This window comes from Chlorocebus sabaeus, chromosome 15 (assembly GCF_047675955.1).
Source record: "Chlorocebus sabaeus isolate Y175 chromosome 15, mChlSab1.0.hap1, whole genome shotgun sequence".
Taxonomy (NCBI): domain Eukaryota; kingdom Metazoa; phylum Chordata; class Mammalia; order Primates; family Cercopithecidae; genus Chlorocebus; species Chlorocebus sabaeus.
In genome coordinates this window covers 19,986,338-20,013,734 of record NC_132918.1, presented here as the reverse complement: position 1 = coordinate 20,013,734, position 27,397 = coordinate 19,986,338, and the positions used below count along the sequence as shown (strand labels likewise).

Sequence of the window (27,397 nt, the reverse complement as noted above, 5' to 3'; positions counted from 1 at the left end):
TAAAACTCAATGTCATCCTCAGAATCAAAACCCATAACCAACCCCGGACCTTACAAAGGAAGCCCCTCATTCTGAAGGACAAAAGAAAAAGCACGTTTCTCAGTATTTTTAGAGCTAACGCTTCCTTCATAAGCATAAAATTCTCACATCCTTCTTTATGTGAAATGCAACCTAAGTAACTGAAAATAAAAAGAACAAGTATCGTCATTTGCAAACTTCATATACCCTTTCTCTCACTATACCCCTTTGAGAATCACTGGTTTAAATCATATAAAAGGCATGAAACAAGCCCTAAGTACCTCGGGAGCCATGTGGACACCTATAGTCTCTCTCAGATACAGGTGTCACATAGACCTTGAAGTATAGTCAACCCTCAATATTCGTAGATTCTGTATTTGTGGATTCACCTAGTCACCAAAATTGTTTATAATCTCAAAAGCAATACCTGCAGTGCTTTCACAGTCATTCATGGGCATGTGCAGAGCCCTGAAGTTTGATTTCCCCAACACACAGGTTCCCAGTTCTGCCTCTGTAGTCCGAAAAGGACACTATAAACAAGTGTCCTATTTCTGGTCTATTTAATGGCAAGTTTTTCACATTTTTGTGCTTTTAGTTGGTCATTGTGCTGTTTAAAATGACCCCCAATCATAGTGCTTAAGTGCTGTCTAGCGTTCCTAAGCACAAAAAAGCTGTGATATGTCTTACAGAAAAAAAATACTTGTGTTAGCTAGGCTTCATTCAGGCCTAAGTGATAGTGTTGTTGAATATGAGTTCAATGCTAATGAATTAACAACATATTTTAGGATGTCTTTAACAGAAACACACACAAGATTATGTACTGATTGTTTGACAAAAATGTTGTGACCAAATGTTCCCAGAAACCTAACCCTGTAACTCCTCTGGGAGCAATGGTTCAGTATTCACTAATTCAGTGTTCACAGAGGCTTCACAGAATGTAACTACTGCAAATAACTAGAATCAACTGTACTTGTAAAAAAGTGAAACACACACAGCACAAAATCACATCGAAGAGTGTTGAGGCGGGAGTGGATGTGGAGTGGAAACCAAGGTTACAACCATTAAGGTGGTTATTTTATTTTAAACCAGAAAGTGATGATGGAGTTAATGCTAGCCATCTGTCCCAGGTTAACCAACAAAGCGTTAGGGTGCAATACAGTGAACAGAACACTGGACTAGAAGTTGGGAAGCATGGCTTCTAGTCACAACTCTGCAAAAAAATTAACTTACACAAGTAAATAACTTAGGCAAGTAAATAAAACCCCTCTCAGCAGCAGTTTCTTCATCTACTAGGGTCACTCAAATCTATGGCAGTAAGAAGTCACTTTTGCCATAATTATGATGTACAGAAAATTTTCACATAAATTATCTCACTGGATGACCTGTATGGTCATCCAGGATGACTGACCATCTTTACTCCAGAATTACAAAACTTAATCATTTTACCAAAAAGAAAAAATATATTGAATGTTTATAATACTAAGAAGAATTGTCCTTTGGACTGTTTGTAATAGACATGTCACAGGGAGGACTTCAAATATGAGCTAGAAAACAACTATGCACTTATTTTTAAATTGAATGTATTAAATCACTATTTTCTTTTTAAAAATTAAAGAAAAATATTCCCAGTCTGTTGCCATTCTTGCTTCAAGGCCCTGCACCACGACAAATGTTGTAAATGTGGAGAAGCAAAAGTACCACTAGATGGAGTAAGAACAAAAGACATGCGTTTCTCTGTAGTTCAAGGAATCCCTGCCGTCTTGAAAAAGGTATCTTAGTCCTGGCACGGTGGCTCACGCCTGTAATCCCAACACTTTGGGAGGCTGAAGCAGGCGGATCACCTGAGGCCAGGAGTTCGAGACCAGCCTGCCCAACTCCAGACTGCCCAACTTTACTAAAACTACAAAAAAATTAGCCGGGTATGGGGGTGTGTGTCTGTAATCCCGGCTACTCAGGAGGCTGAGAGAAAATCGCTAGGAGCCCAGCAGGTGGAGGTTGCAGTGAGCCAAGATGGGGCCACTGCGACACTCTGGGTGTCAGAGTGGGACTCCGTCTCAAAAAAAAAAAAACAAATTGAAGAAAAAGGGATCTTAGATCACCTTGAGTAAAGTGAGGCTTACTGAAGCTGAGCTACTTCCTCAAGACTCCAGACAAGTTCTTGGCAAAATCGTAACTAGAATTTCATTCCTTACTTTCCACAAAACTATGCTGATTGGAAAATATTTTTCCTTAGTTAGAGAACAGCAACAGTGGACTCTAGAGGTTCTTATACATTTCTTAATTCTAATAGCGCTAAGAAATGTATCTGCTAGACAATTCCAGGGGACCTACTTTAGGTAATAGGTTAAAAAGCTGTAAATATACACATTCATAAGTTTACTGACATGGTCTTAACTACGGACCCTTTCAATCAACAGGATTCAGGCTATCGCCCTAAAGGTGGGCCTTTAAATACACATCCCTGTCTGCTATCTCTCTTGGCAACTACCCCCAGAAGACAGGTCCTAAGGAATTGAAGGTACGGATTTGGGACGGAATTACCTTGTCGTGATGAGTGGGCAGAATGGCCTGTTTGTTTCTTTCAACCTAGAGGGCCATCGGCTTATTTTCTTAAAGGAAATCAAGAGCCACCGGGGGGGGGGGGGGGGAATACATTTTTCTGTAAATTTGTTTTCCGTCTTTCATTATGCCTAGTATTGTTATTGAAACGCTAAGCTTGTGGGGGTTATTTATATCCTACTGCTCAAGGTCACCGCCAAGGTCTAATTTTTCAAAGAAGAAATTTGTAACCTTCGGCATAAACCGATGACCATTAAAGGAACACAACTTGAATTTTCGTTTAGATCTTCTAATTAAATATTCATTAAATACTTAATGATCTCTCAAAAAAAAAAAAAAAATCACTGCTCTCCCACACCCGATTGAGGGCACTGGTCGAGATCTACTTTGGGAGAAGCAAAAACCTCAATAAAACCTGCAGAGCAGGAACTAAGTTGTAATACAACCATAAAAAGCAACAAAAAGCCGAAGACCGGAGAACCCACGCAGGAACGGCCCCAGGCAACCCCGGCTCACTGCCCATTCATTTTGGCCAACTTTGGAGATGCCTTCACGTCTCCTGACAATTTGCAGCACACTGGCCCAGTCAGTCCGATTTGGGGATTCACAAGCCCCCACTGCCGGCGAGGGGTGACGGATGGGCACGATCGGCGTCCCCCCACCAGCAGGAAAGCGAACTGCATGTGTGAGCCGAGTCCTGGGTGCACGTCCCACAGCTCAGGGAAGCGCGCCGCGCGCAGGGACTCCGCTCCGTTCCTCTTCCTGCGGCCTGAAAGGCCTGTACCTCGCCCTCACCCCCGAGAGACCCGCGGCTGACAGAGCCCAACTCTTCGCGGCGACAATGGGCGCCTCCGGAGAAGCCCCGGGCCGACCGCGGCCTCCAAGCGGGGTTCGGGGGCTGGGCAGGCGACCCGCCGCAGGTCCCCGGGAGGGGCGAACGGGCCAGCAGCTGACATTTTTTGTTTGCTCCAGAATGAACGGTGGAAGGCGGTAGGCCGAGGCTTTTCCGCCCGCTGAAAGTCAGCGAGAAAAACAGCGCGCGGGGAGCAAAAGCGCGGCGCCTACGCCCTTCTCAGTTAGGGTTAGACAAAAAATGGCCGCCACCTCTCCCAGGCCCACCCTCCGCAACCCAGAGCGCTGCCGGGCGAGTCCGCTTATAAAGGGAGCGGCCGCCGACCGCGCGGATTGGCCAAGCTTATTCTCGCGGCTCTCGTGATAGTCACTCTGGCAGCGGGCGGGGAACGGGAAATTAAAGTTCCATTTCCGGCCATGAGGAAAGACGCTGACCTCCCGCACTTCCGAAAAAGGCTTTGCGTCTTTACTTCCGACCTTCTTTAAAGGTGAAACTAACTTGAGGTATCAGAGGGCCTTTTTTCTATGCTCTGCGGACCAGACGCGGTTCACCTCGACTACCTTAAAAATGGAATTCACAGGAAGATTTTAGGGCCCAGGACACAGAATACTGATTCCTAGTTTTGATCATTACATTTTTTGGAGAACTTTGTGAAAATAGATTCCCAGGCAGCACTGACTAAAGCAGAATCTTGTTTCGGCTCAGTGGGATGCGTCGGAGTTCCTACCCTGCCCCCTTCTCCTTAGAATGCCTTCTCCAGCCCCTCCTTGAGCAGAGGATGGCTTTAATCAAGTGTAACTACTACATTATTAATCTTAAGGACTGGCACTCCCTTTTATTAGGAAAGGAAGGCGTTTCAATCACTGACTTTGCTTTAAAGTAGTGCTGTGTCTTGATGAGGTAAAAAGAGGGGAGTAATCCACCATAAACTGTAACGATTTTTTTTTTTTTTTTTTTTTTTTTTTTTTTTTTTGAGACGGTATCTTGCTCTTTCGCCCAGGCTGGAGTGCAGTGGCGTGATGTTGGCTCACTGCAACCTCCGCCTCCCGGGTTCAAGCGATTCTCGTGCCTCAGCCTCCTGAGTAGCTGGGATTACAGGCACCTGCCACCACATCTGGCTAGTGTTTGTGTTTTTAGTAGAGACAGGGTTTCACCATGTTGCCCAGGCTGGTCTCGAACTGCAGGGCTCAAGCGATCCACCCACTTTGGCCTCCCAAAGTGCTGGGATTACAGGTGTGAGCCACCGACCCCGGCCGTGAATTTTTAGAATGGCCAGTATAGTGCAGTTTTATATATAAATGACAGGATGATCTTAAAAGTTTTACTCGTGTTCAGTTGGATAAACTCCGTGGAGTTGTCGCTGTCTGTCCTCGATCTGAAAGAAAAGTAAAATGTCTCTCTTTCCATCTTTCTCCCTCCAATCCCCTTTTTCCTTCATAGCATCTGCCAGGTTGTAAAGTTTTTTAAGGACAGAATCTGACTCCTGGTTTTCGCACTATTGCACTTAGCACAGTACCTTACATAGAGTAGATGCTAAATGCTTTGAGTTATATGTCAACAACACCACCATTCTCTTAGCATCCCACATTATCTCAAACCCTTCTTTCCCCTTCATATCTAAGTAGGCACTACATTTTGTCAGTTTTCATAATTTCTTTTTTTAAATTCCTATTGCTTATAATCTTGAGTACAAGACTTGGCACTTTATATCTGGACTAGTAACTTTCTAACTGATCACCAAATCTCCAGGGCCTTCCCTGTTCAATTTATTCTCCAAACCATCACCACATTCATCATAACATAGTTTCCTTATGGCTCCTGCTTTTAAATCTTTAATTCCTCTCCTTTGCATATTGGATATTTAGCACTTAAAGCCTTTCAGTCCCTGGCCTTCACTTAACCTTGCTAGTCATAGCGCTTGCTCTTCTCTATATGAGCTCTTCACTTGAACAAAATCAGTCTAAGCTAGGCGTGGTGGTGCACACCTGTGGATTCAAGTACTTGGGAGACTGAGGGCAGAACCCAGGAGTTGGAGGCTGCAGTGAGCCATGATTGCACTACTGCACTCCAGGCTGGGAGACAGGGCAAGACTCTGCCTCTAAAACTAAATGAATAAATACATCCATAAATAAAAATTTTAAAAACAAACAAAATCAGTCTATTAAACATGCCTTGAATATGCTTTGTTCATTCTCATCTTTAGCAACTTGTTCCTTTTAGTATGCTTGCCTGGATATCTGCCCTCCATCCCAATGCCACCCCTTCCATGATGGTGTACCTGTGCTAGGGAGTCTCTTTCCTAACCACAGCAACCTTCTTTCCCTAAACTTCAATAAGCTTAAATCTTATCACTCATTTGGCACATAGCATATTGTACTACAAATGCTCTCTTCCAAGGGAAATATAAGTTCACCAACATCAACTTATAGAAAAAACACTATGGGAAACATTATTTTAACTTGGTTCTACTCAATAGACATCTGTTCTTGAGCTTCATCATTATTATCCCCAAGCCCATTATAGAAATAAGACAGAAATATTGGCATCCCAATCGTTGAAGTATTTTCTCTTCTCCCAGAAACACATAATATCCAAAGTTTCTGTCACATATACTCAAAACATTTTCTTCTAACCATTTTATCTGTATTTCAGAAGCATCTTTGGTGTACTATGTTGGGTCCAACTTCTTTAAATTCTGCAGCAGTGATCCACATGTCCTGGAAGGCAGACAAGGATGCAAGAATAGAACCTCCCATCCACACTGATATTTTCCTTTCTGGGGGAGCTATAACTTGCACAGCGGTGTTGGCAGGAGCCATCTTTGCTATATCCTTAACTAGCCGCTTGTCTAAACCAGGGAAAGAGGTTGATCCCCCGGCAAGGATAATATTGGAAAAGAAGGAATTCCTCAGGCCTGTATCACATTTCATTATGCTACTAAGGCATATCTTATCAATGCCAGGGGCCTCAAGGTTCATACGACTCGGAGAGAAGAGGGCCTCTGGACAAGAAAAGAGCTGGTCATGGAGCCGGACGACCTGCCCATCAGGTAGTTGGTAAACTTTCTCTAGACAATCAGGTTTCTTGGCCATTTCCTCTTCGTAGTTCATTGCCACATAACAAAACGTCTCCTTGATGTCTTCAACAATCTTTCTGTCTGAAGCACTAAGCAACATGATACCATGGTTCTTCATTAGCACCATGAGGTAGTTGGTGAGGTCAAGGCCCGCCAGATCCAATTGCTGCACACCATGAGGCAGACAGTAACCCTCAAAGATGGGCACACTCTGGGTAACCCCAGCACCTGAATCCAGCACAAGACCAGTAGTGAAGCCAGCAGCAAAGAGAGCCAGCACAGCCTGGATGGACATATAGAAGGCAGGAACACCCAGATGCTCAAAAAACACTTCCACGATCTGTTGCCGGTTGGCCAGTGGGTTCAGGGCTGGCTCAGTAATCAAGACTGGGCCATCACACGGCTTCAGCTTTAGGTTATAGTCATAGATATGCTTCCACATGATCTCCATGTCCTCCCATGAAGTAATGAGACCACGCTCCACTGGGTAACTGTAAGGAGAGCACTAAGATCAATGACAGCTTTTTATTTTTCTAGTTCTATTGTCTTCGACCCTCAGTTAATTCCCCGTGTTTATTACCAATATCCCTTTATGGGCAATAACTGCCACAGCCTCTCACAGAAGGTAAGTGTCAGCAAAAATTAGCACAGCTACTTACCTCTGCAATTTTTGTTGCTTTCTATTTTCTCTCTCCTTTGGAAGTTTGTGACTTTTAAAAAATTGTGAAATGTCCACATTATAGTATAGTTTAAATGTCAATTGAAGAGAATAACCCAAGTGACAAAAGGAACCATGAGTTAATATTCTTTTTTGTTTGTTTGTTTGTTTGTTTGTTTTGGAGATGGAGTCTCACTGTCACCCAGGCTGGAGTGCAGTGGCGCCATCTCAGCTCACTGTAAGCTCCGCCTCCCGGGTTCACGCCATTCTCCTGCCTCAGCCTCCCGAGTAGCTGGGACTACAGGCACCCACCACCTCACCCGGCTAGTTTTTTGTATTTTTTTAGTAGAGACAGGGTTTCACCGGGTTAGCCAGGATGGTCCCGATCTCCTGACCTCGTGATCCGCCCATCTCGGCCTCCCAAAGTGCTGGGATTACAGGCTTGAGCCACCGCGCCCGGCCGAGTTAATATTCTTAAATGAATTCGTTCGATAACTTTATACGTTTGAATGTATTTGATAGCCACAGAGAGCAAAATGTTCAATTTTTTAGATGTGTGGTACCCATGGAGATTTGTGGCCCGCGCGTTTGTAGTAACTCCAGCTGGCTGGGGTTTTCCTGCTCCCTGCTTCCTTATCCTTTCTGTTCCCATTGCGCACCTCCTTTGGGGTTCTTCCCTGCCCCACCCCAACACCCCCAGTCCCCCCGCCCCCAGCCAACCCAACCCCAGCCCCACCCACCGCAACCTCCCCAGCCCCGCCCCCAACCCCAGCCCCGCCCCCCACAACCTCCCCAGTCCCACCCAACACAACCTCCCCAGTCCCACCCCCCCCAGCCTCCCCAGCCCCACCCCACACAACCTCCCCAGCCCCACTCCCCTACAACCTCCCCAGCCCCACCAGTCTTGCTGGGAGAAGGAGGTACCTGATGGACAGCGAGCTCCTCCAGTCCTGAGCTTGGTCACCCACGCAGAGTTCTAACCCGCCCGGCGCCGCGCGGCTCTGGCCCTTGGCGCGGCCGATGATATTCGGGTAGATAAACTGGGGCTCCCTGCTCCCAGCCAGGCCCGCCTTGATCACTCCCGAGCCGTTGTCGATCACCACCGGAAGCTGGCAGTGGTTCATGCCGCCGCTGCCGCCGCCGCCTCCTGTCTCTGGGCCGCTCTGGCTGCGGACTCTGCCGGGGCCGACTGCCTGAAACGCCGCGTCACAGAGGCCCCGGCACGGCCCCCTGAGGCCCGAGTCCTGCGGCGCAGGCGGGGGTTCGGGAGGCCCCCAGGCGCAAGGACTCGCTGGACGCACTGTGCTCCTCATGTCACCGCCGGCTATTGCTTCTCGCAGGAACTGGGCCACCCCAACCCCTGGAATCCCGGAATCCTAGTATCAGGAAAACCCGACTTTCCCATCAAAAGATTCAACTCTAACACTTAACAAGTGCATTTCTCAAATACCCAGAAGAGCTATAAAAGCAGTTTTATTTTCCAAAGCCACTGAATTCTGCTTAACTGGTGGCGGTTCCGGGGAGTTCTAGAATTCGCCCTTGAAACTGGGGAAAAATGAGACTTAAAAGGGGAAAGTTGTCGCAGGAAGGGAGGCAGTGTCTGCTTCTGAAACGTTAAACTTCTAAAATAAGGAGAAAAATGCTGGAATTTAAATGAGTTTTAAGTACGTTTGTTATTTTTTCTGTACACTGGGCAATGCTTTGTTCTGTTTCTTCCTGTGATTTCCAAGCAAAATATACGCAATTAAAACAAAATAGTAGTTCCTCGAATTATATTAATTCGAATTATATCCTTCTGGTGTAATCTGCAAGCCTCATTCCCTACTCTTGATTTTTAGACTGAAGGACGTGCCCGCCTTTTTGGAGGAAAAGTGAAGTTTCTCAGGTCATAAGAAATTCAAGTTTGGAAAAATTTAAAAGTACATTGCATGTCAATAAACGCATCTTGGTGTCTGATTCTGCATACCCTGTAGAGAATTTTAAAACAAGCAGTCAATTTAGAACCTCTGCTTGGTCTTCATAAGCAAAAGGAGGAAATTCAAAAGTAATTTTACACGTCCTTCCACCAGCAGCTGAAAGGATGGCTTTTTCGCGGCTGAATAACGAAAGTTCCCTGCTTCGCCCCGGAGTCTGAGTAGCTCAACCTGCGGGAAGGATGTATAATAAAACCTTCTTTCCCAGGAGACCAAAAAAAAAAAAAAAAGTGCACAAAGGAAGGGCAACTCGGGAGTGCCTGGTTTCTACCGCGGTACCCAGGCGCTTTGGAAGAAAGTGCATGCAGATTCAAACTTTTGAAATGGTTTCGCTCCATCAATTGGGCATAGATCATTTTTCACTTGGAATTGCGAATTGACAAATATATATATCAAGGACTCCACGACAGAAACTATACAGTGGGGTTTCCGTAGTGTAGTGGTTATCACGTTCGCCTAACACGCGAAAGGTCCCCGGTTCGAAACCGGGCGGAAACAGCCCGAAAGACATTCTTTTCCTTGCTTGGAAGAAAGCGTGAGATCACTTTTTTTCTTTGAGGTTAGCGTGAGATTAATATATATCGGTCTTTCAAAAGACATGATCTTGATAGCAATTTGAGAGTTTGAACTGTAAGTTTTTATGTTACTTTATTCGTTCACCAAATGTTTTTATGGAAGCCTTGCCACGTGGAACACGTGCCCCGGGTTTTAAAAAGTGAATTTGACTCACCAGCTAATACATAAAGAATACTGTACAGCCTAGAAGGAAAGATCAAAGTGTAAAAGTGGTTAGTCCTGTCGCCTCCTGAGCGTTTTTGTGTTATGTCACTTGGTTTTTCGTCTGAAGCGTATGTAAATAATCGTATTAAAAATCTTCTACTCCAGACGCAGGAAAACCTTTTCCGGTATAAAGCCCACCTTCCTCTAATGTTGCGCATGCCCACTGTGCCCAGCTGCTCCGCTTTCGTGCATCCCAGACTTCTGTCACCAGGTAAGGGCATCTTGGAAGCTGAGCCACAGTTGGCTGGGGCACAAAAAAACCAGGGGGTGCCAAGAGTTTTCAGGTTCGTAAGCGGGAAAGGGATGCCGAGTCTCAGCTAAAAAATCCCCCATGGCAGAGATCCGAGTACACATGCAGCAGTTTCCACCGGTGGGGGCCCCGAGAAAGGGGAGGATGATGGGAGAAGACAAGCAACTACAAGCCCCCGTATCCAGTGCGCAGCTGGCTTCAGGAGAGAGGCCCGCGGCGCAGTGCTGCCGGGCCTCGGCGCAGAGCCCCGGCAGAGCGCCAGACGCTGACTGCCGACACCAGAATGCTCGCGATGAGGAAGACAGGCGGAGCGCTGCGAGCTTAGCGAGCCCTCAGCTCTCGTATCCATGACGCCTGCTGCTTCGAGGGACCCCTGGCATGCTGGGGAGTGGGTCTCTGTGGGCCATCCTGTCCCGCCCTGGCCGGCGCTGGATCCCCACGGCCCCAGAGCCTCCCGCACGGCCACGGGATGACAGAGCCGGACATGACGCCACCGTGGAAGGAAGGGAGGGGCGGAGCGTGGCGCGGTGACGTCCTCCCAAGATGGCGGAGACAGAGTGAAGAAACTGTGTTCCCCCACTTGGGTTGCTATCGGTGAGTTCCTACTTCACCCCCGGCCCGCCATTCCCGGTCTCTCCAGAACCTGGGCCATCGGAGGGCAGGCTCCTTGGAGTTCCCGCACGGGTCCGGGCGCAGGTGGAAGGCTTGGGTTAGGCAGCCCCGGGGTGGCCTGGGCCACAACCTCTGCTGTGGCATTTCGCGGGAGTGGGAGCTGGGCAGAGGGCAGGGCGGCAGAAGCCGAGGAGGGACTGGCTTTGGTTGTCACTCTCGGATGCCGCCTGGCGTAGAGAGAGTCGGAAGGGAGAAGGTGTGGCCTCCTCGGCGCGAGTGATAGAACCTTTGACAACAAGCCGTGGCCCGGCGCATTCCCGGCTCTATGGGCAGCCACCTCGCGTTTTGGAGAAACTGCACTGGGGAAACTAACAGGTTTTGGTGACTTGAGAGCAGTTTTTTAAAACTCGTACTGTTCTGCCCCTATCAGTCCCAAGAGATCATGTCTTAGTGGCTTAAAAAAAATTTTTGTAACATAAGTATGTCCACTGAGCTTGAAAATCTGAGGGTTCAACTGATGTGAAAGCGTCAAGTTTTGCGGTGCTTTTTTCAGGTGGTAGAAGTGTTGCCATTCACCGTCACTTATGTGATACGTCCGAAGGATTGTGTTAGTTGGTCAAGGGAACCAAAGATAGAAAAGCACCCATCCCTTCATTCTTAACCATATATGTTTGATAAGGATTTTCAAGGGGGCTAAAATTGTTAAAGTTATGGCCTCTGTCCCTTCCCTACTGAACGTTGATGAAAACTTATGGTTACTGATTTACTATTTCTTTTTGTCTTTTAGATCAAGGGTAGAATTCCATTCTGATATCAAAATGCAGTATTCGCACCACTGTGAGCACCTTTTAGAGAGACTGAACAAACAGCGGGAAGCAGGTTTTCTTTGTGACTGCACCATAGTGATTGGGGAATTCCAGTTTAAAGCTCATAGGAATGTGCTGGCCTCCTTTAGTGAGTATTTTGGTGCGATCTACAGAAGCACTTCTGAGAATAATGTCTTTCTTGATCAGAGTCAGGTGAAGGCTGATGGATTTCAGAAACTGTTGGAGTTTATATACACAGGAACTTTAAATCTTGACAGGTAAAGTACACATTTTATTTCCAGTTATAAAAACTAGTCAGAGTCTTCACAGCAAAAGTAGCTTTGTGTTTTTTCCCTTCATTCTCTGAACTCAAATTCTTCAACTATTTTGTGCATACAATGTTTGTTTTTATAAAGAAATCAGTATCACTGATTTAGGATGAGCAGGCAATATTTCATAAGCACAGAAACCACAGATAATAAACAGTAAGATTTCTGACACGTTCATCTACTGAAACAGAGCCTGTGATTTCGCTTACGTAAACTTGAACATTAAACACAATGAATTTATTTTATTTTATTTTTGAGACGGACTCACTGTCACCCAAGCTGGAGTGCAGTGGCGCAATCTCTGCTCACTGCAACCTCTGCCTCCCGGGTTCAAGCGATTCTCCCACCTCAGCCTCCCTAGTAGCTGGGACTACAGGCGTGCACTACCACACCTGGCTAATTTTTGTATTTTTTTTTTGGTAGAGACAGGGTTTTACCATGTTGGCCAGGCTGCAAACACAAAAAGAGAATTCTAAGTGACTTCCAGTTTCCCATTGCTTTTTGGTCCTTGTATTCCTCTGGTCTCTCTCCCTCATTCTGACTCCTGTTATCTCTATTAACCTACCAGTACTAATACTGAAGTAAGGTCAAAAGAAAGATGCTAGAATGCTTCTCTAAGATGCTTACTATTGTCACTGCATTAACAAAAAGTGGGTTCTGAGGAATCTGATATTGCAGGCACTGTGTGTCTCCCCTATATAATGAACCATATAATTAGATTAATATCAATACATTTATTGATTGTAGGGGAAAAGGTGGAGGGAATAAAAGCAAAGGGAAACTGATTAAATTACCCCTGTCTTATTTCTGCCTCTCCTATGAAAGTGGGAACATGAGTAGACTGTTCATAATCTTCTGACATAGGAAGATTATAGGCCTTGGAATTAGATCTTTCCTGTCAGATGCTATGTCTCCTTGAGCATGATGCAAACTCTCTGGGCCTCAGTTTCCCCATCTGTCAAAATGAGATGGTAAGAACTACCTTGAGACTAAATAAGGTTTTACTTGATCCTTATTCACTTCCCTGTGAACATTAATTTCTTTATTTTTCTTCTTTACCCTCTCCTACCCCTTTAATGCCACGTTTCTTGGAGAAAAATTAGAAAAAAGAAAAATGAAACACCTGAAATTCTGCTACCTACTGATAACCCTTGTTAACCTTTTGATATATATTAATTCATTCTTTTCCAGATCTCGGTAGAGATGTGCATGTATACAGTAAGCAAAATCTTTCCCTCCCTTTTATATTGCAGCTTATCATGGAAAGATACTTATTTAAAAATCTAGAATCAGGGTGCTCATTAATCCTTTTGACAAGGAAACATTCTTGTGCAAGAAGTATCCAGTGTGGGGAGGGGAGGGAGAGAAAAGTAAACTTTCATGCTATTTTGGAATTATTTTTAAATTTTGGCATAATGAAATCTTCAAGTGAGTTCTTGATAAGTTGATTAAGGGAAAAGAGCGTGTGAATTTTGACCGGCCTTCAATTTAATGGTTTCCCTTTCTCAATTAACTATGAAAAAAAAAAAAAAAACTTCATTTGAATACACAGTAGAGCACTTTTCTTTGAGACTCCATGCAAAGAACCAATGTGAAGAACAGCCAGGTGTTTTGTTCAGTCTCTTTTGGTACGTATCTTTCCTGGGGACTGGGGAGCTAATTCCTCGAGTTCAGCTAGAAATGCAAGAGAGGATTTATACCAAAATAGAAAGGCTTACAACTTAGTGATTAAGAAAACAGGTAGAATAACAGAATTAGTTGGCTCAGGGGCCACATTACCTTGGTCAAATCTTGATTCTAACATTCTGTGCTCTTGGACAAGTTACTTTATTTCTTTGGACTTCTGATTTTTCACTTGTATGTAAAATGAGGATTATAATAGATTTCATAGGCATGTCCTGAGGATAATCTTATAAAGCATTTTGGCATATACCTGGCAATATGTAATTAAATGACCTTCAATGACTGTTCACAAGATGTTATCTAATACTTGTAAACAAAAGCAAATCTGTTAGAAGTAAATGTTGATTGGTGCTCTTAACTGTGACTGAGATTATAGCCGTCTATGAAATAGTTTGTATGAATTACCATTTCAATGTTGAACTTTTTTTTTTTTTTGAGACAGGGTCTCTGTCGCCCAGGCTGGAGTGCAATGGCACGATCTTGGTTCACTGCAACCTCCACCTCCCAGGTTCAAGGGATTCCCCTGCCTCAGCTTCCCGAGTAGCTGGAATTACAGGCACCCACCATCATGCCCGGCTAATTTTTGTATTTTTGTAGAGATGGGGTTTTACCATGTTGGCCAGGCTGGTCTTCAACCCCTGACCTCAGGTGATTCGCCCACCTTGGCTTGCCAAAGTGCTGGGATTACAGGTGTAAGTGACTGCACCCGGCCTTGAACAATTAATATATGTCTTCCTGCTAACTTATATTGGTCTTAAAGGCTACCTGACCTTGTTATCTGTTTGGCAGTTCATTTTATGGAGCAGTAAACACAATTAGAGACCAAAAGATCTTTTTTAGTGGCCCAGCCCAAAAGACAATTTTTAAAAAGCTGTTGTGATGCTAAATTAAATAAGGGGAAACATACAGGTGGCACTTGAGGCAAAGCAAGTTTAATTAGAAGATGATGAGAACATGGGTAGAGATTTGTAGATACTGTAGGATACTTTTAGAGATCTTAGAGGTTCATGACAGTAGTTATTTTTTATTTCAAATTTTAGTCCTTTAAAAAAAATAGTGTCACCAGCACTATATTTACATTGTCAGTTATGATTAAAACCCTTTTCTGCCTTATACTTACAACAAAGAGAGAAAGAGATCATCTTCCTAAAGATAAACCGTATTTAGGGGAAAAATCAAGTAGGAAGATTATTTGAGAGTAAGGGGTGGGTGTGTGTTTCCATCCTCAGATACTTATAACAGTCATATTTTTAGTGTTAATACCAACTCAGCTCTAATTTTACAGCTAAGAAAGTTGAACCCCCCAAAGATGCTGACTTACCCTAATTATGTCAGCTAGTAATGCCAGAGCCAGTGCTAGATTAATCAAACAACCTTTCACCACATCGTGAACTTCTGAAGGGTAGAGACTATTTATTTATTAATATCTTAGTACCACACATAGTAGATGCTTAGTAAACATTTGACTAGAATATTGAACACGGTTGCTTAAGTCTTTCTTTGTAATTCTCATATCACAAACACTCCAGCTAATTTGGGTTGAGTATCACCAAAAAAGGTTGAGAGGGTTGCTAGAGAGAGTTTAACATTCTAAAACCTTGTTCCTCTAAGTGGGTTCCTCTTAGCAACATTGGCATCACCAGGGAGTGTATTAAGAAATGCAGGCAGGGCTGGTGGCTCACACTTTGGGAGCCCAAATTAATCCTAGCATTTTGGGAGCCCAAGGTGGGAGGATCACTTGAGGCCAGGAGTTGGAGACCAGCCTGGGCAGCATAGTGAGACCCTGCCTCTACAAAAAAAAAAAAAAAAAATGGCCAGGCGTGGTAGCACATGCTTGTGGTCCCACTTACTTGGGAAGCTGCAGGAGAATCACTTGAGCCAAGGAGTTCAAGGCTGCAGTAAGTTATCATTATACCAGTTAGTGTTACTCCCACTTGGGTAATAGAGGAATGCCCCATCTCAAAACAGAAAAAAGAAATGCAGAATCTCAGGCCCCATCACAGACTTACTGAATTTGAATCTATATTTAACAAGATTCCTGGGTGATTAGCACGCACAGCAGTTTGGCAAACATAATTAAAGTCCCTCACAGGGGAGCAGGAGAAAATAGTAGGAAACAAGTGTCATTAGACTTTACCTCTTTTTGCCTCTTGCCAATCCAGAAAAGTTGGTTGCTATCTGAAGAGGTCTCAGGATGAATGGAGGAGGTAGTGAGTTGCCATCAGCTATTTTTGTGTTCTAGGGTTTTTTGGTTTTGTTTTTTAAAGCCAGAACATTTAACATTTAATTTTTCTGCAGTGGTTCACTGACAGCTGTGAATAGCCATTATCTTTCATCTCTTGAAGTTCTGTAAAATTGGAGATTTTCACCTAAACATTATTCTGAATGAATTTATAAATATATTTTTCTCTTAGTGATGTCTTTTTCAGCATTCTGCTTCATTAGGTCTTTAAAATACATTGAAGTATATATGCAGCTCTGTTTCAAAAAGTTTTTCTTTGATCAGAATATTGTCATGTAGCCTTGTTTCCTTACAGTTGGAATGTTAAAGAAATTCATCAGGCTGCTGACTATCTCAAAGTGGAAGAGGTGGTCACTAAATGCAAAATAAAGATGGAAGATTTTGCTTTTATTGCTAATCCTTCTTCTACAGAGATATGTAGTATTACTGGAAACGTTGAATTGAATCAACAGACTTGTCTTCTTACTCTGCGAGATTATAATAATCGAGAGAAATCAGAAGTATCTACAGATTCAGTTCAGGCAAATCCTAAACAAGGGGCGTTAGCAAAAAAGTCATCTCAAACAAAAAAGAAGAAGAAGCCTTTCAACTCCCCGAAAACAGGGCAGAATAAAACAGTGCAATATCCCAGTGACATCTTAGAGAATGCATCTGTTGAATTATTCCTAGATGCAAATAAACTGTCCACACCTGTAGTAGAACAAGTTGCACAAATAAATGATAATTCAGAACTTGAGTTGACATCAGTTGTGGAAAATACTTTTCCAGCACAAGATATTGTGCAGACTGTTACAGTGAAACGGAAACGTGGAAAATCACAGCCAAACTGTGCTCTGAAAGAACACTCTATGTCTAATATAGCCAGTGTCAAGAGTCCTTATGAGGCAGAGAACTCTGGGGAAGAGCTGGATCAGAGGTATTCCAAGGCCAAGCCAATGTGTAACACATGTGGGAAAGTATTTTCAGAAGCCAGCAGTTTGAGAAGGCACATGAGAATACATAAAGGAGTTAAACCTTACGTCTGCCACTTATGTGGAAAGGCATTTACCCAATGTAACCAGCTGAAAACGCATGTAAGAACTCATACAGGTGAGACGGGTGTATGGGGAGATATAATTATTTTTATACTGTGACTAAAATAGTGTATTTTTATAGAGAGTACTTAGCACACACTACTTGTGATCAGAAGTTGGGATATTTTTCTATTCATCAAAGTATTTAACAGTGTTAAACTGTTGAAAATTTGTTTGTAATTGTAACCAAGTATTTAATGGCTGTTTAAGCCCTATTGCATCAACTCCTTATACCATTTTCCCTCCAAATAAGCATGTTGATTTAGCTTACCAAGTATTTAACAGAGACAAAGACATTAAAACTGATAAAGAGAAAATGTAATTACAATTCAGGCCACTTTTCAGATATTGCCAGCACTTATTACATACTTTCTAGACTTTGTTGACTTCTGAACATGTTCATTGGAATTACACATACAGTGTTCCCTCAGCTTCTACAGTTACCTTTATTTTGCATGTCCTCTGATTGTAAAGTATGAACACACATTGGTACATTTAGATTCGTACTTTTTAATTTATTTATTTATTTATTTATTTATTTATTTATTTTTTGAGACAGTCTCACTCTGTTGCCCAGACTGGAGCTCAGTGGTGAGATCTCGGCTCTGTGGTGAGATCTCGGCTCACTGCAAGCTCCGCCTCCTGAGTTCACACCATTCTCCTGCCCCAGCCTCCCGAGTAGCTGGGACTACAGGTGCCTGCCACCACGCTCAGCTAATTTTTTGATATTTTTAGTAGAGACTGGGTTTCACCATGTTAGCCAGGATGGTCTCGATCTCCTGACCTCATGATCTGCCTGCCTCAGCCTCCCAAAGTGCTGGGATTACAGGCGTGAGCCACCGAGCCTGGCCCTAGATTCGTACTTTTTAAAATGCTGTATGTACTTCTCTCATTTTGAATTCAGAAACACTAATGTCTTCTAATTCTACTGGTGTTTTCAATGGTCTGGAACATATTGTATTTGTTTTCAATTCCAGCAGTTAACATTTTCTTAATAACAAAGCTAGTACCGTTGATGAAATCTTATATGACTTATGCAACCAAAACACTATTTTCTTCTAAATATAAATTTTATTGTTCCTTTAGGTGAGAAGCCATACAAATGTGAATTGTGTGATAAAGGATTTGCTCAGAAATGTCAGCTAGTCTTCCATAGTCGCATGCATCATGGTGAAGAAAAACCCTATAAATGTGATGTATGCAACTTACAGTTTGCAACTTCTAGCAATCTCAAGATTCATGCAAGGTAAAAAACCAAATGAGTTGTTTGATCTTTTAGTCTCTTAATCATCATAGTCTTATGAATAGACTATTATATTAGAATTCAGGACAGTAGAATTTTAATTGTGGCTCCACCAAACGGTATTAACACATTCAAGGAACCACAAGGAAGCCATAGTAGTTGATAGGAAATAAGCGGGGTCGGGGGACTACTAGGAAATAAGGTCAGACTGATCCAGAAATAAGATCAGAATGGTCCAGAATGCAACTTAAGAGGATCATTCTGGCTGGTATAGGATTATAAGAGTGGAATCAGGGTAAACAGGAATCTATAGATAAAAGCCAAGCAAGGGTGATGGTGGTTCAGGCCAGGGTGGCAGCAGTGAAAGAAATAAGTAGTAGTAGATTCTGGATATATTTTAAAGTTAGAAATAACAGAATTTGCAGACAGATTGATTGTATGTGAAGTCTGGAAGAGAGTCAAAGATGATTCTGAGGTTTTGGGCCTGAACCCCCATAAAGATGGAGTTGCCATTAACTAAGATAGAGAAGGTTTGTGGGTAGAACAGTTTAAGTGGAAGTGCAGGAATTTACGATTACAGTTATGAGCATGTTAAATTTGAGATGACTTACACTTCTGAACAGAGATGTACAATAGATAATTGGTTATCTAAGTCTGCAGTTCAGGGGTCTGATTTAAGGTGAAGATACCAGTTTGGCAGTCATTAGCATATGACAGTATTTAAAGCTATAACCCTGGCTAAGGTCACCAAGAAGGTGAATGTGGATAGAAGAAATCAAAAGATGGTCCTGAGGCACTCTAACTTTATGGGTTCTGAGAGATGGGTGAGAAACAGCAGACTTAACTAGGAAGGAGCAGCCAGTAGAGGAGGAAAACCAGGAAAGTGGGCTGCCCTGGAATCCTAAGTGAAGGAAGTTATTCCGGTTGGGAGTGGTCAGTTGTAAAATTCTGTGATAGGAAGATGAAGACTGGATTTAGCGAAGTGGGAAGTCAGCAGTGCTCTTGACAAAAGCATCATTAGTAGAGGCTAGTAGAGAAGAAATGGAAGTAGAATACTTGGAGTCTCAAGGTTTTGGTAAAGGGGATCAGAGAAAGGAGGAGCAAGTAAAGTCAAGGGTGTTTGTTTTTTGTTTGTTTTTGTTTTTGTTTTTTAATATGGGAGATATCAGTATATTTGTATACCATAATCCAATGGAGTGAGAAACATGGATGATGTGGGATTGGGGAAATTGCAGAAGTGATATCATTAAGTAGGATCTCAAGTATACATCTTGGAATTGATGGATTCAGATGAACTGTCACCCTCACGTTATATGAATTTTTCTCAGTGAAATAGGAAGTAGGGGGTGTCACCTGAGAATAACAATGGGTGAGGAGATGCTGATGGTTTGAGGAGAGAGTTTTCACAAGTCAAAGAGTGACTAGACTCGTGGAAATAATTGCCTGCAGTATTAGGGGCCCACTGACAACCATCTGAAGATCATGGAAAAACTTTTTGAATTGATCTCAGAACTAATGTTTTGATAATAAATATTTGTTTTTGGCAGTGTTTACACTGAAACAACTACTGATTTTAAATACATAGTCTTGGCCTGTTAAGATGAAATGAAATAAAATGTGTAAAAAGTTTCATGAATTCTTGCTATATAGACTGATCTCCAAATTGTTTTACTTACTTAACTTTATATTTATTTACTAATAGGAAGCATAGTGGAGAGAAGCCATATGTCTGTGATAGGTGTGGACAGAGATTTGCTCAAGCCAGCACACTGACCTATCATGTCCGTAGGCATACTGGAGAAAAGCCTTATGTATGTGATACCTGTGGGAAGGCATTTGCTGTCTCTAGTTCTCTTATCACTCATTCTCGAAAACATACAGGTGAGTTTGACAGGGAGAGACTGCTTAAAATAAAGTTATAAATAAAAGAAAAAGGGGACTTGGGCCTTTAGCGAAGTAGATTGGAAACTTTGTAGTTAGATATCTGTTTGTACTTCTATGAGCTGTTTATGATTTTCACATACTGGTTAAATATAAAAGCTGACTTATTTTCTAGAATAATACAAGGTGGGTGAAATAAATTATATAACTTACACATTAAAATCAATGAGATAATTTTGATATTATATAAACTTGCATTGAGATGCGTTTTGTGACTTTAAAAATACCTTTTCAGCTTCCTGAAGGGTCATCTCCTATAGTTAGGGTTGGGGAGTGGGTTTGGGTTGAACATGGATTTTTTTAACTTCTTAGGACCTTTCCTACGCAGATATTCTGAGATTTTCAAATTAAGTAATTCAGACACAAAAGAGCAGTTTGGAAACAAACTGCTTTTTTAGGGTACATTTTTAAAAGACTTCCCTACATGCTTTTATTCTCCTTTATTAATATAGTAGATAGCAAGAATATGTGGGTTTATGAATTGACATGTTCTTAATCATATAAAAATCAAATTCCATGCCCAAATCATCTCTACTAGAAGGGACATTTTTAGGAATAAAGTTTTAATATATGAAAACTTATGAACAGTATATAATAATTACTAATATTCATTTACTTGGATCACTGAAAATACCTCTAAAGTACAATATAGAGAGGTTTTAATTTAAATATTTCAGAAAAGCTTTAGATTATTTGTAATTGATAAATATTATATTGGTATAGTACACCACTTCGCTATCTTTTATTTTCCATCTAGGTGAAAAACCATACATATGTGGTATTTGTGGGAAAAGTTTTATTTCCTCAGGAGAGCTCAACAAACACTTTCGGTCCCATACAGGTCTGTGTTTAGGGAGAACGTATTATTTTTTGTTCTCTCTTAATTTCTTTTTATGTAAACCTTGACTTTTAAGCCATTATGGACTATATGGTATTTAGTCATACTATACCTATAGCAATATCTTAATGTATAAATATCAACTTATTTGCTTATTTTGTTTTTTGTTTTTTTTTTTTTTTTTTTAGTTGTTTGGAGTATAAATTAAATTTGTTAAAGAATTGTGTTGGTTTTCCAAGAAATATGCCAGATAATCAATAGTTTTTAAATGATTTGGATTAAATTGCACAGATATACCAAGAAATGAAAAGGAATAGGTAATACCAAGATAACATCAGATTTTCTTACTAAACAGTGTTTAGTATGCAAGTTTTAGGAACAAATTTTAATTTTGACATGTTTATCGTAAAAAGTAGTTTGTAAATTGTATAAAGAAAATATTGAATGTAAAAAATTGTAAAAGAAAGGAAAATTCCACTTTGAAAGAATACTGTTTTAACATTCTCTTTTTAAAAATTCCTCCTCATAATTCCTACCTAGAATAATGTGAGTACTTAATAGAGATTTAGTAACTTTTTGGTGACTTTATATTCGCACACGCTTTAGTTTACACCATAAAGCAGTGAACAGTTCTTATTTCCAAAGAAGTGTAATATTGTAGCATGTTGGCAGTATTTTTAAGGATTTTCTAATTTGTCAGGTACCTGAGAGCAGAAACTGTGATTATTACACTTATTTTCCCCCAGTTTTATCTCTTAGCCAGTGTCTGGAATATAATTGACACTCACTAAATGTTTCATAGAAATACAAGAGTAGGTTTAGTTTGCAAGTACATTTCTGTTCATGAAAATGCTCAATTTTTCTTGAGATACAGATTTTTTGTATAAAGGAGTGACTAGGTTGTATAGAATCTTTCATTTCACTATACTATAACCAGGTGATTAAAGTGACAATTTGAAACCAAATTTAAACACTATAATAATTTTTGCCTTGTGTTCATAAACATTGATATTTTTGTCTTAGCTAGCAGCTTTTAAAATATTGAAATTTAAACTTTTTAATTTGTTTTTCAGGAGAGAGACCATTTATCTGTGAATTATGTGGAAATTCTTACACAGATATTAAAAATTTAAAGAAGCACAAAACAAAAGTCCATTCTGGTAAATGCTTGTTTTTTTGTTTTGTTTTTTTTAATTTGGTGCTTATATGAGTTCTATTCCTTAAAATGTTGAGATGAGATGTACATTTAAGCAGTTTAAATTAAATGTCTATTTCAAAAACTAGGTATATACATATGAGGAAAGTAGCTTTTTTACAGTAACATTCATTTTGGATTTCTTTTCATATTGAGCCTCTTATTAAAAAACTTAAAACATTTCCTCCTTTTAAAACCTGACTTAATAACAGTCCCAAGCGTGAAGGAACATATAAGCAAACTATGTGTCACTGTATCCCATACTGGAGTCTGGATAACTCAGGGTTTACTACGGTTATTATGAAAAAAAAAAGGGGGGGCGGTGTAATGAACACTAGTCCAGAAATGTTTAAGAGGAAATAGGGAAACAGGTAACCCTACATTGCTATAATATATAAAAATGGAAAGCGAGACAACAAGTCTTGGGTCTGTTGGTTAAAATGAATTCTTGAAAAAGCTTCCCTGTGCTTACTATTTTATTCTGTCATTATTAGAAATGACACTAGGCCCTTGTGTGTAAATACTTAAACATCATAAGTATTAAGTTAGAAACATTTGAAAACTACAGTAAGTCATTAATTTAACCACTTGTTAGATTTCTGCAAAGTGTACGTTCAGGGAATATGAAGTTAAACAAGGCATAGTTCTGGTACTCAAAGCACTTACAACCTGGTGTGCGAGAACAGAAACCTAAATAAATAATTACAAGGGAAAATTTAGGGCATAATCGACACAAAAGTACTAAAGAAGATACTGTTTTTCTGAGGTAAGTACTAGAAAAAAACTTAATTTTAGGGAATTTGAAGGATGGAGAAGAGTTCAAAGATGGAGATGGGACGAGAGAATTCCTTCCAGGCAGAGAACATTGTAAAGAGTCAATGGGACAAGAAGGAAACGTTGACTAGTTGAAGTGAAGAGTAGTTTGGGAAGAATACAGATAATTACAATTTTACAAAAGCAGTTTTGTCTACCTAACAAGGATAGTGAAACCGAAATCATGTCAACACTTCAGTGTAACGGAAGCATGTTAAAGCCATTGGAAAATTTGAAGGCAAAAGTACCTCTTTAGTCAGTGTGCTAATTGTTCCCTTGAGTAAAGCAGAATTTCTCACCTCTGAAAATATATGAAAGTGTCATACATACTATTCTGAACTCACAGAATAATATGAACAACTTATTAAAAACATTCAGTGAATGAATAGAGTATTTCTTATCACTATTTAATACTTTGAGGGAGTTAAAGAAGTATGACTTGACATTTATTCTCAAAGAATTTACAGTCTGGTTGAGGATTCAAGGCATACCTGAGTAGAATGTTAAATGGTAATAAGAGAGAGAGATGCCACAAGACAGTATATGAAAATTGACAAATGTATGATTAAGCAGATAAAACAGCTCACCCTGTTTCATTCTTAATCAAGTCCATTTTTTTTTAATGGAGTTAGTGCTTGAACTTAACCTTGAGGCCCAGATTAAATTTACATAGATAGTGAGGAGGGCATATCTACAAAAGAGAAACCACTTGAGTAAAAGTATTGAGGTTGCAATGTAATTTCTGGGAATGGTAAGTACATTAGTCTATCTTATTTTTAAAGATAATGTAGATTTTTTTTCCTTCCATTGTAGGTGCAGATAAAACTCTAGACTCCAGTGTAGAGGATCATACTTTGAGTGAACAAGATTCCATACAAAAAAGTCCTTTATCAGAAACTATGGATGTGAAGCCTTCTGATATGACTTTACCATTAGCTCTTCCACTTGGGACTGAGGACCATCACATGCTTCTGCCTGTCACGGATACTCAGTCTCCTACATCAGATACATTGTTGAGGTCAACTGTGAATGGGTATTCAGAACCACAATTAATTTTTTTACAACAATTATACTGACTTTGTGAGGAATATGGAATTGCTAAGATGTCATTGGTAGCAAACATCTCTGGTAAGGTGCATATATTCATACTAAATTCCCATTCATTTGAGTTGTGACCATTATTTTTCATTCACTGAAGTAAAAGCACCTGATGCTGCATCACAACTGCAATGTTTGTTTTTATTTTTGGCTTTTATGTCTATACTCCACACAGCTTTTTAAGGAATGAATTATGTAGCACTATTTTGGGTGGATGAGTTTTATTTTCTTTTAAAGCTGCCTTAATTCCATTTTTATTTTGCATTTTAGAATTGCCCTTCATTTACTAAATCAGCCAGTTAATGTGATTCAGTTTTGACCTGTGGGACTTTAAAATTTTCCTGCCCTCAGAATTTAAGCAAAATCCATGATAGTATCAGCCCAAGAGTGTGTTACTATTTGTCAGCCCCACGGATCAATACGTAAACTATGGAGAAAAAGTAAAATTTCATTATTTCCGCTCGCGAAAATTTAGGTGCTGAATAAGAATTGTGCTATTTCTCTATTAATATATTCTGTTAGAAATAACTTTTCTAATGAAACAACAAATGTTTCTCAAAATCTAGAAAAGTGTGTATAAATTTTTGTTCATTTAGAACTCAGTATTCTGGAGAAAACCAATGGTCAGTACTTTTGGTTTGAGTTATCTGAGATTCTATTTTCAAAATGAATTTTAAGTAGATATTTGGTGTTTTTATCTTGTCAAAGACAGTTTCAGAATTTGATTCAGTTTATGTTTTATTCAGTTTCTAAAATATTGGAGATGAGGAAAATGTACTTGAGTTTTGAAATATTTTGGTAAGCCTCTATTATGCCTGTTATGCACTTTTAAAATAAATATTAAATTCCAGAAAGAATTTTCTAGATATAAACTTAATGCATACTAGAAATCACTCGGCTTCTAAATTTGGTACATTATATTGCATAAAGAGTTAAGAAATTAACCTCAATTATAAGTAAACATTTTGAGTTAGCAGAAAGCCAATTTTAAATATTTTATATTTGAGTTTTCTATAAGTTTGGGGTTTGTTAATTTTATAAATTAAACGACAACTTTTGGTTGTGGTTATAGTTTCACAATGGTACTTCTCCTTCCAATCGAATGTAGAAAATTCGTTATTATCCTGATATTTGCACCACTCATCCCCATGCCACTTTTCCCACATATTTATTTATTTCACTGCTTGATCTTTGGATATGAAATTATCAGTTCCATGAAGTCAATTTTTATAATGCCAATCAAACAGCATGGTGACATTCTTTCTTACTCTTTTTTTCCCCCCCACAAGGCTATTTTTCAGTGTGAGATGACATCATTTCTTATTTCTGCCATGATGTGACTTTTGTTTTCTGCTTTTAAACTACACCTGTAGTACAGTTAATATGGTTTTTATTGGTGTTGATTTCTTTAATTCATTAATTTTCTCTATTTGGGACCCAAGTCATAGGAACCAATTAGAAGACATAATAAAAATACTTAATGCTTGTAATCTGTAGAGATCTTCACCATTTCACAGCACACACATTATTCTCATAATAAATTGCCACTGGTGGGACACGGGACTGACTTATTTGAATAGAGTTTGAAATACCACCTTTGTACGATACAAACTTAATATTTGATTATTTTATCTAAGAAATTTATGCATGTGTATTTAGTTAAAATAGTGGGTTTAAATAAAATTCATAAAGCGTTAGAATGTTCACCTAATCTCTTCTGGGTTAAATGTGATAGGACTGTATTGGAATGTGAACAAATTAAAGAAAATTAAAAGACTCAGCCTCTTTAGGAAGTTTGCTAAAATGGAGAAGTTATGTTTAATTTATTTATATCTTCATTAATCCAAGCATCTAATGAACAAAAAACTGCTACAGTGATGTCATAATTCTATAAGGGCAATAGTTGCCAAATTTCCTCTGGTATAATTAGCATTTTGCTTTTGCATAGATTAGCCTTCAAATTTATTATTTTTAGTATTATTTGATATGATTGAAGTGGCTAAGATTGATTGAGCTTTTCTTGATCACATTTTCTGCTTCTTAGCTAAAGTAATTTTATTTAAATTGACATGGCTTGAATTGTCATCATTTTCTGCTCTTCCAGAATGATGTGCAGAGAAAACTTGAAGACAGTATCTCTTCTTTGGCATTCTTCTCTTAATGCTATGCTATTATTTATCATAATATGCATATATTTAGTTGTATCTGGTGTCATTCTGACACTCATAACTACCATTTTAAGTCCAACTTTATATTTGTTACAATGCAGAGTTTTGGGAAAGGTCTATTAGTAATTATTTAAGTATTACATATTTTTATGAAAGTCTTTAGAAGGTGAATATCTTACTGAAAAACTGTTTTCTAAATGAATTTAATTTTGTTTTGTATTTGTATCAGATCATGCCTACTGTATGTTAGATTTTAGATTGTTTTAAAAGAAACCCTAGATCATATAAAAATTTTTTTGCTGTTTTTAAATGGCATTTGTTTTATGTTTAATTTCACAGGATGATTTTGATAGATAAATTTTAGAAGACCTTTTTTGAAAGGTAATGGTTCTATAAGTTCCATTCCAACAGTAGTTTATTTCTGTGTTTCAGTCCTACAGAAATTGTGCGAGTGAGTAGTTGAAATAATGTACATGTACCAGTTTTTTTAAGTATTCTAAATAGTTCTAACATTTAATGCATATCAGAAACATGTTTAAGAAATACCAATACCCAGGCCCACCCCACCTATTGAATCAGACAGTTCCCGGGGCATATATATGCTGGAGAAGCCCCATAGGTGATTTTAATGTATACCAAACATGTAGAGTCTCACTCTGTTGCCCAGGCTGGAGTGCAGTGGCGTGATCTCAGCTAACTGTAGCCTCCACCTCCTGCGTTCAAGCAATTCTGCCTCAGCCTCCTGAGTAGCTGGTACTACAGGCACGTGCCACCACACCTGGCTAATTTTTGTTAGAGATAGGGTTTCACTCTGTTGGCCAGGCTGGTCTCGAACTTCTGACCTCAGGTGATCTGCCCACCTCGGCCTCCCAAAGTGCTGGGATTATAGGCGTGAGCCACTGCGCCCAACCATGAACTACTATCTTAAACATTTCTTGATGTTCTACCTTTGGGAAGCAGTTTAAAATGATGCTCTTGAATATAATTTTCAATATTTTACCTAGATAGGAGTACCTAGAACTTTTTTTAATATATACTTTAAGTTCTAGGGTACACATGCACAACGTGCAGGTTTGTTACATATGTATACATGTGCCATATTGCTGTGCTGCACCCATTAACTCATCATTTACATTAGGTATTCCTCCTAATGCTATCCCTCCCTCTTCCCCCCGAATTCCTAGAACTT

At 40.1% G+C, this 27,397-nt stretch overlaps 2 protein-coding genes and 1 non-coding gene across 4 annotated transcripts; 2 read left to right on the top strand and 1 right to left on the bottom strand.

The window, feature by feature from the left end:
* Nucleotides 1-5,969: 5,969 nt before the first annotated feature.
* On the bottom strand, nucleotides 5,970-10,086 carry ACTRT3 (actin related protein T3). The gene is made up of 2 exons (XM_007972152.3): nucleotides 8,089-10,086; nucleotides 5,970-6,997 (listed from the first exon to the last, which is right to left on the bottom strand). The coding sequence occupies exons 1-2, from the start codon at nucleotides 8,475-8,477 to the stop codon at nucleotides 6,079-6,081; spliced, it is 1,308 nt and encodes a 435-aa protein (XP_007970343.3). The 5' UTR covers nucleotides 8,478-10,086; the 3' UTR covers nucleotides 5,970-6,078.
* TRNAV-AAC (transfer RNA valine (anticodon AAC)) lies at nucleotides 9,563-9,635 on the top strand. The gene has a single exon. It is a non-coding gene; the product is annotated as a tRNA-Val (tRNA).
* Nucleotides 10,087-10,257: 171 nt separating the features above from the next.
* MYNN (myoneurin) lies at nucleotides 10,258-25,844 on the top strand. 2 transcript variants are annotated; one of them, XM_007972153.3, is made up of 8 exons: nucleotides 10,258-10,761; nucleotides 11,567-11,863; nucleotides 16,135-16,928; nucleotides 17,999-18,158; nucleotides 19,858-20,036; nucleotides 20,854-20,937; nucleotides 22,008-22,094; nucleotides 23,756-25,844. In XM_007972153.3, the coding sequence occupies exons 1-8, from the start codon at nucleotides 10,637-10,639 to the stop codon at nucleotides 24,016-24,018; spliced, it is 1,989 nt and encodes a 662-aa protein (XP_007970344.3). In that variant the 5' UTR covers nucleotides 10,258-10,636; the 3' UTR covers nucleotides 24,019-25,844. The 2 variants fall into 2 exon arrangements, with proteins under 2 accessions (XP_007970344.3, XP_007970345.3); XM_007972154.3 differs by lacking the exon at nucleotides 20,854-20,937.
* The last annotated feature ends 1,553 nt before the right edge of the window (nucleotides 25,845-27,397 follow it).

Bases quoted from the DNA above. Each gene is read 5' to 3' on its own strand.
- MYNN (XM_007972153.3), top strand. From the start codon at position 10,637: ATGACAGAGCCGGACATGACGCCACCGTGGAAGGAAGGGAGGGGCGGA. The intron at 16,929-17,998 runs GTGAGACGGGTG...TTGTTCCTTTAG, and splicing joins GCATGTAAGAACTCATACAG to GTGAGAAGCCATACAAATGT. The intron at 20,938-22,007 runs GTCTGTGTTTAG...TTTGTTTTTCAG, and splicing joins ACACTTTCGGTCCCATACAG to GAGAGAGACCATTTATCTGT.
- ACTRT3 (XM_007972152.3), bottom strand. From the start codon at position 8,477: ATGAGGAGCACAGTGCGTCCAGCGAGTCCTTGCGCCTGGGGGCCTCCC. The intron at 6,998-8,088 runs GTACCTCCTTCT...CTCTCCTTACAG, and splicing joins AGGAGCTCGCTGTCCATCAG to TTACCCAGTGGAGCGTGGTC.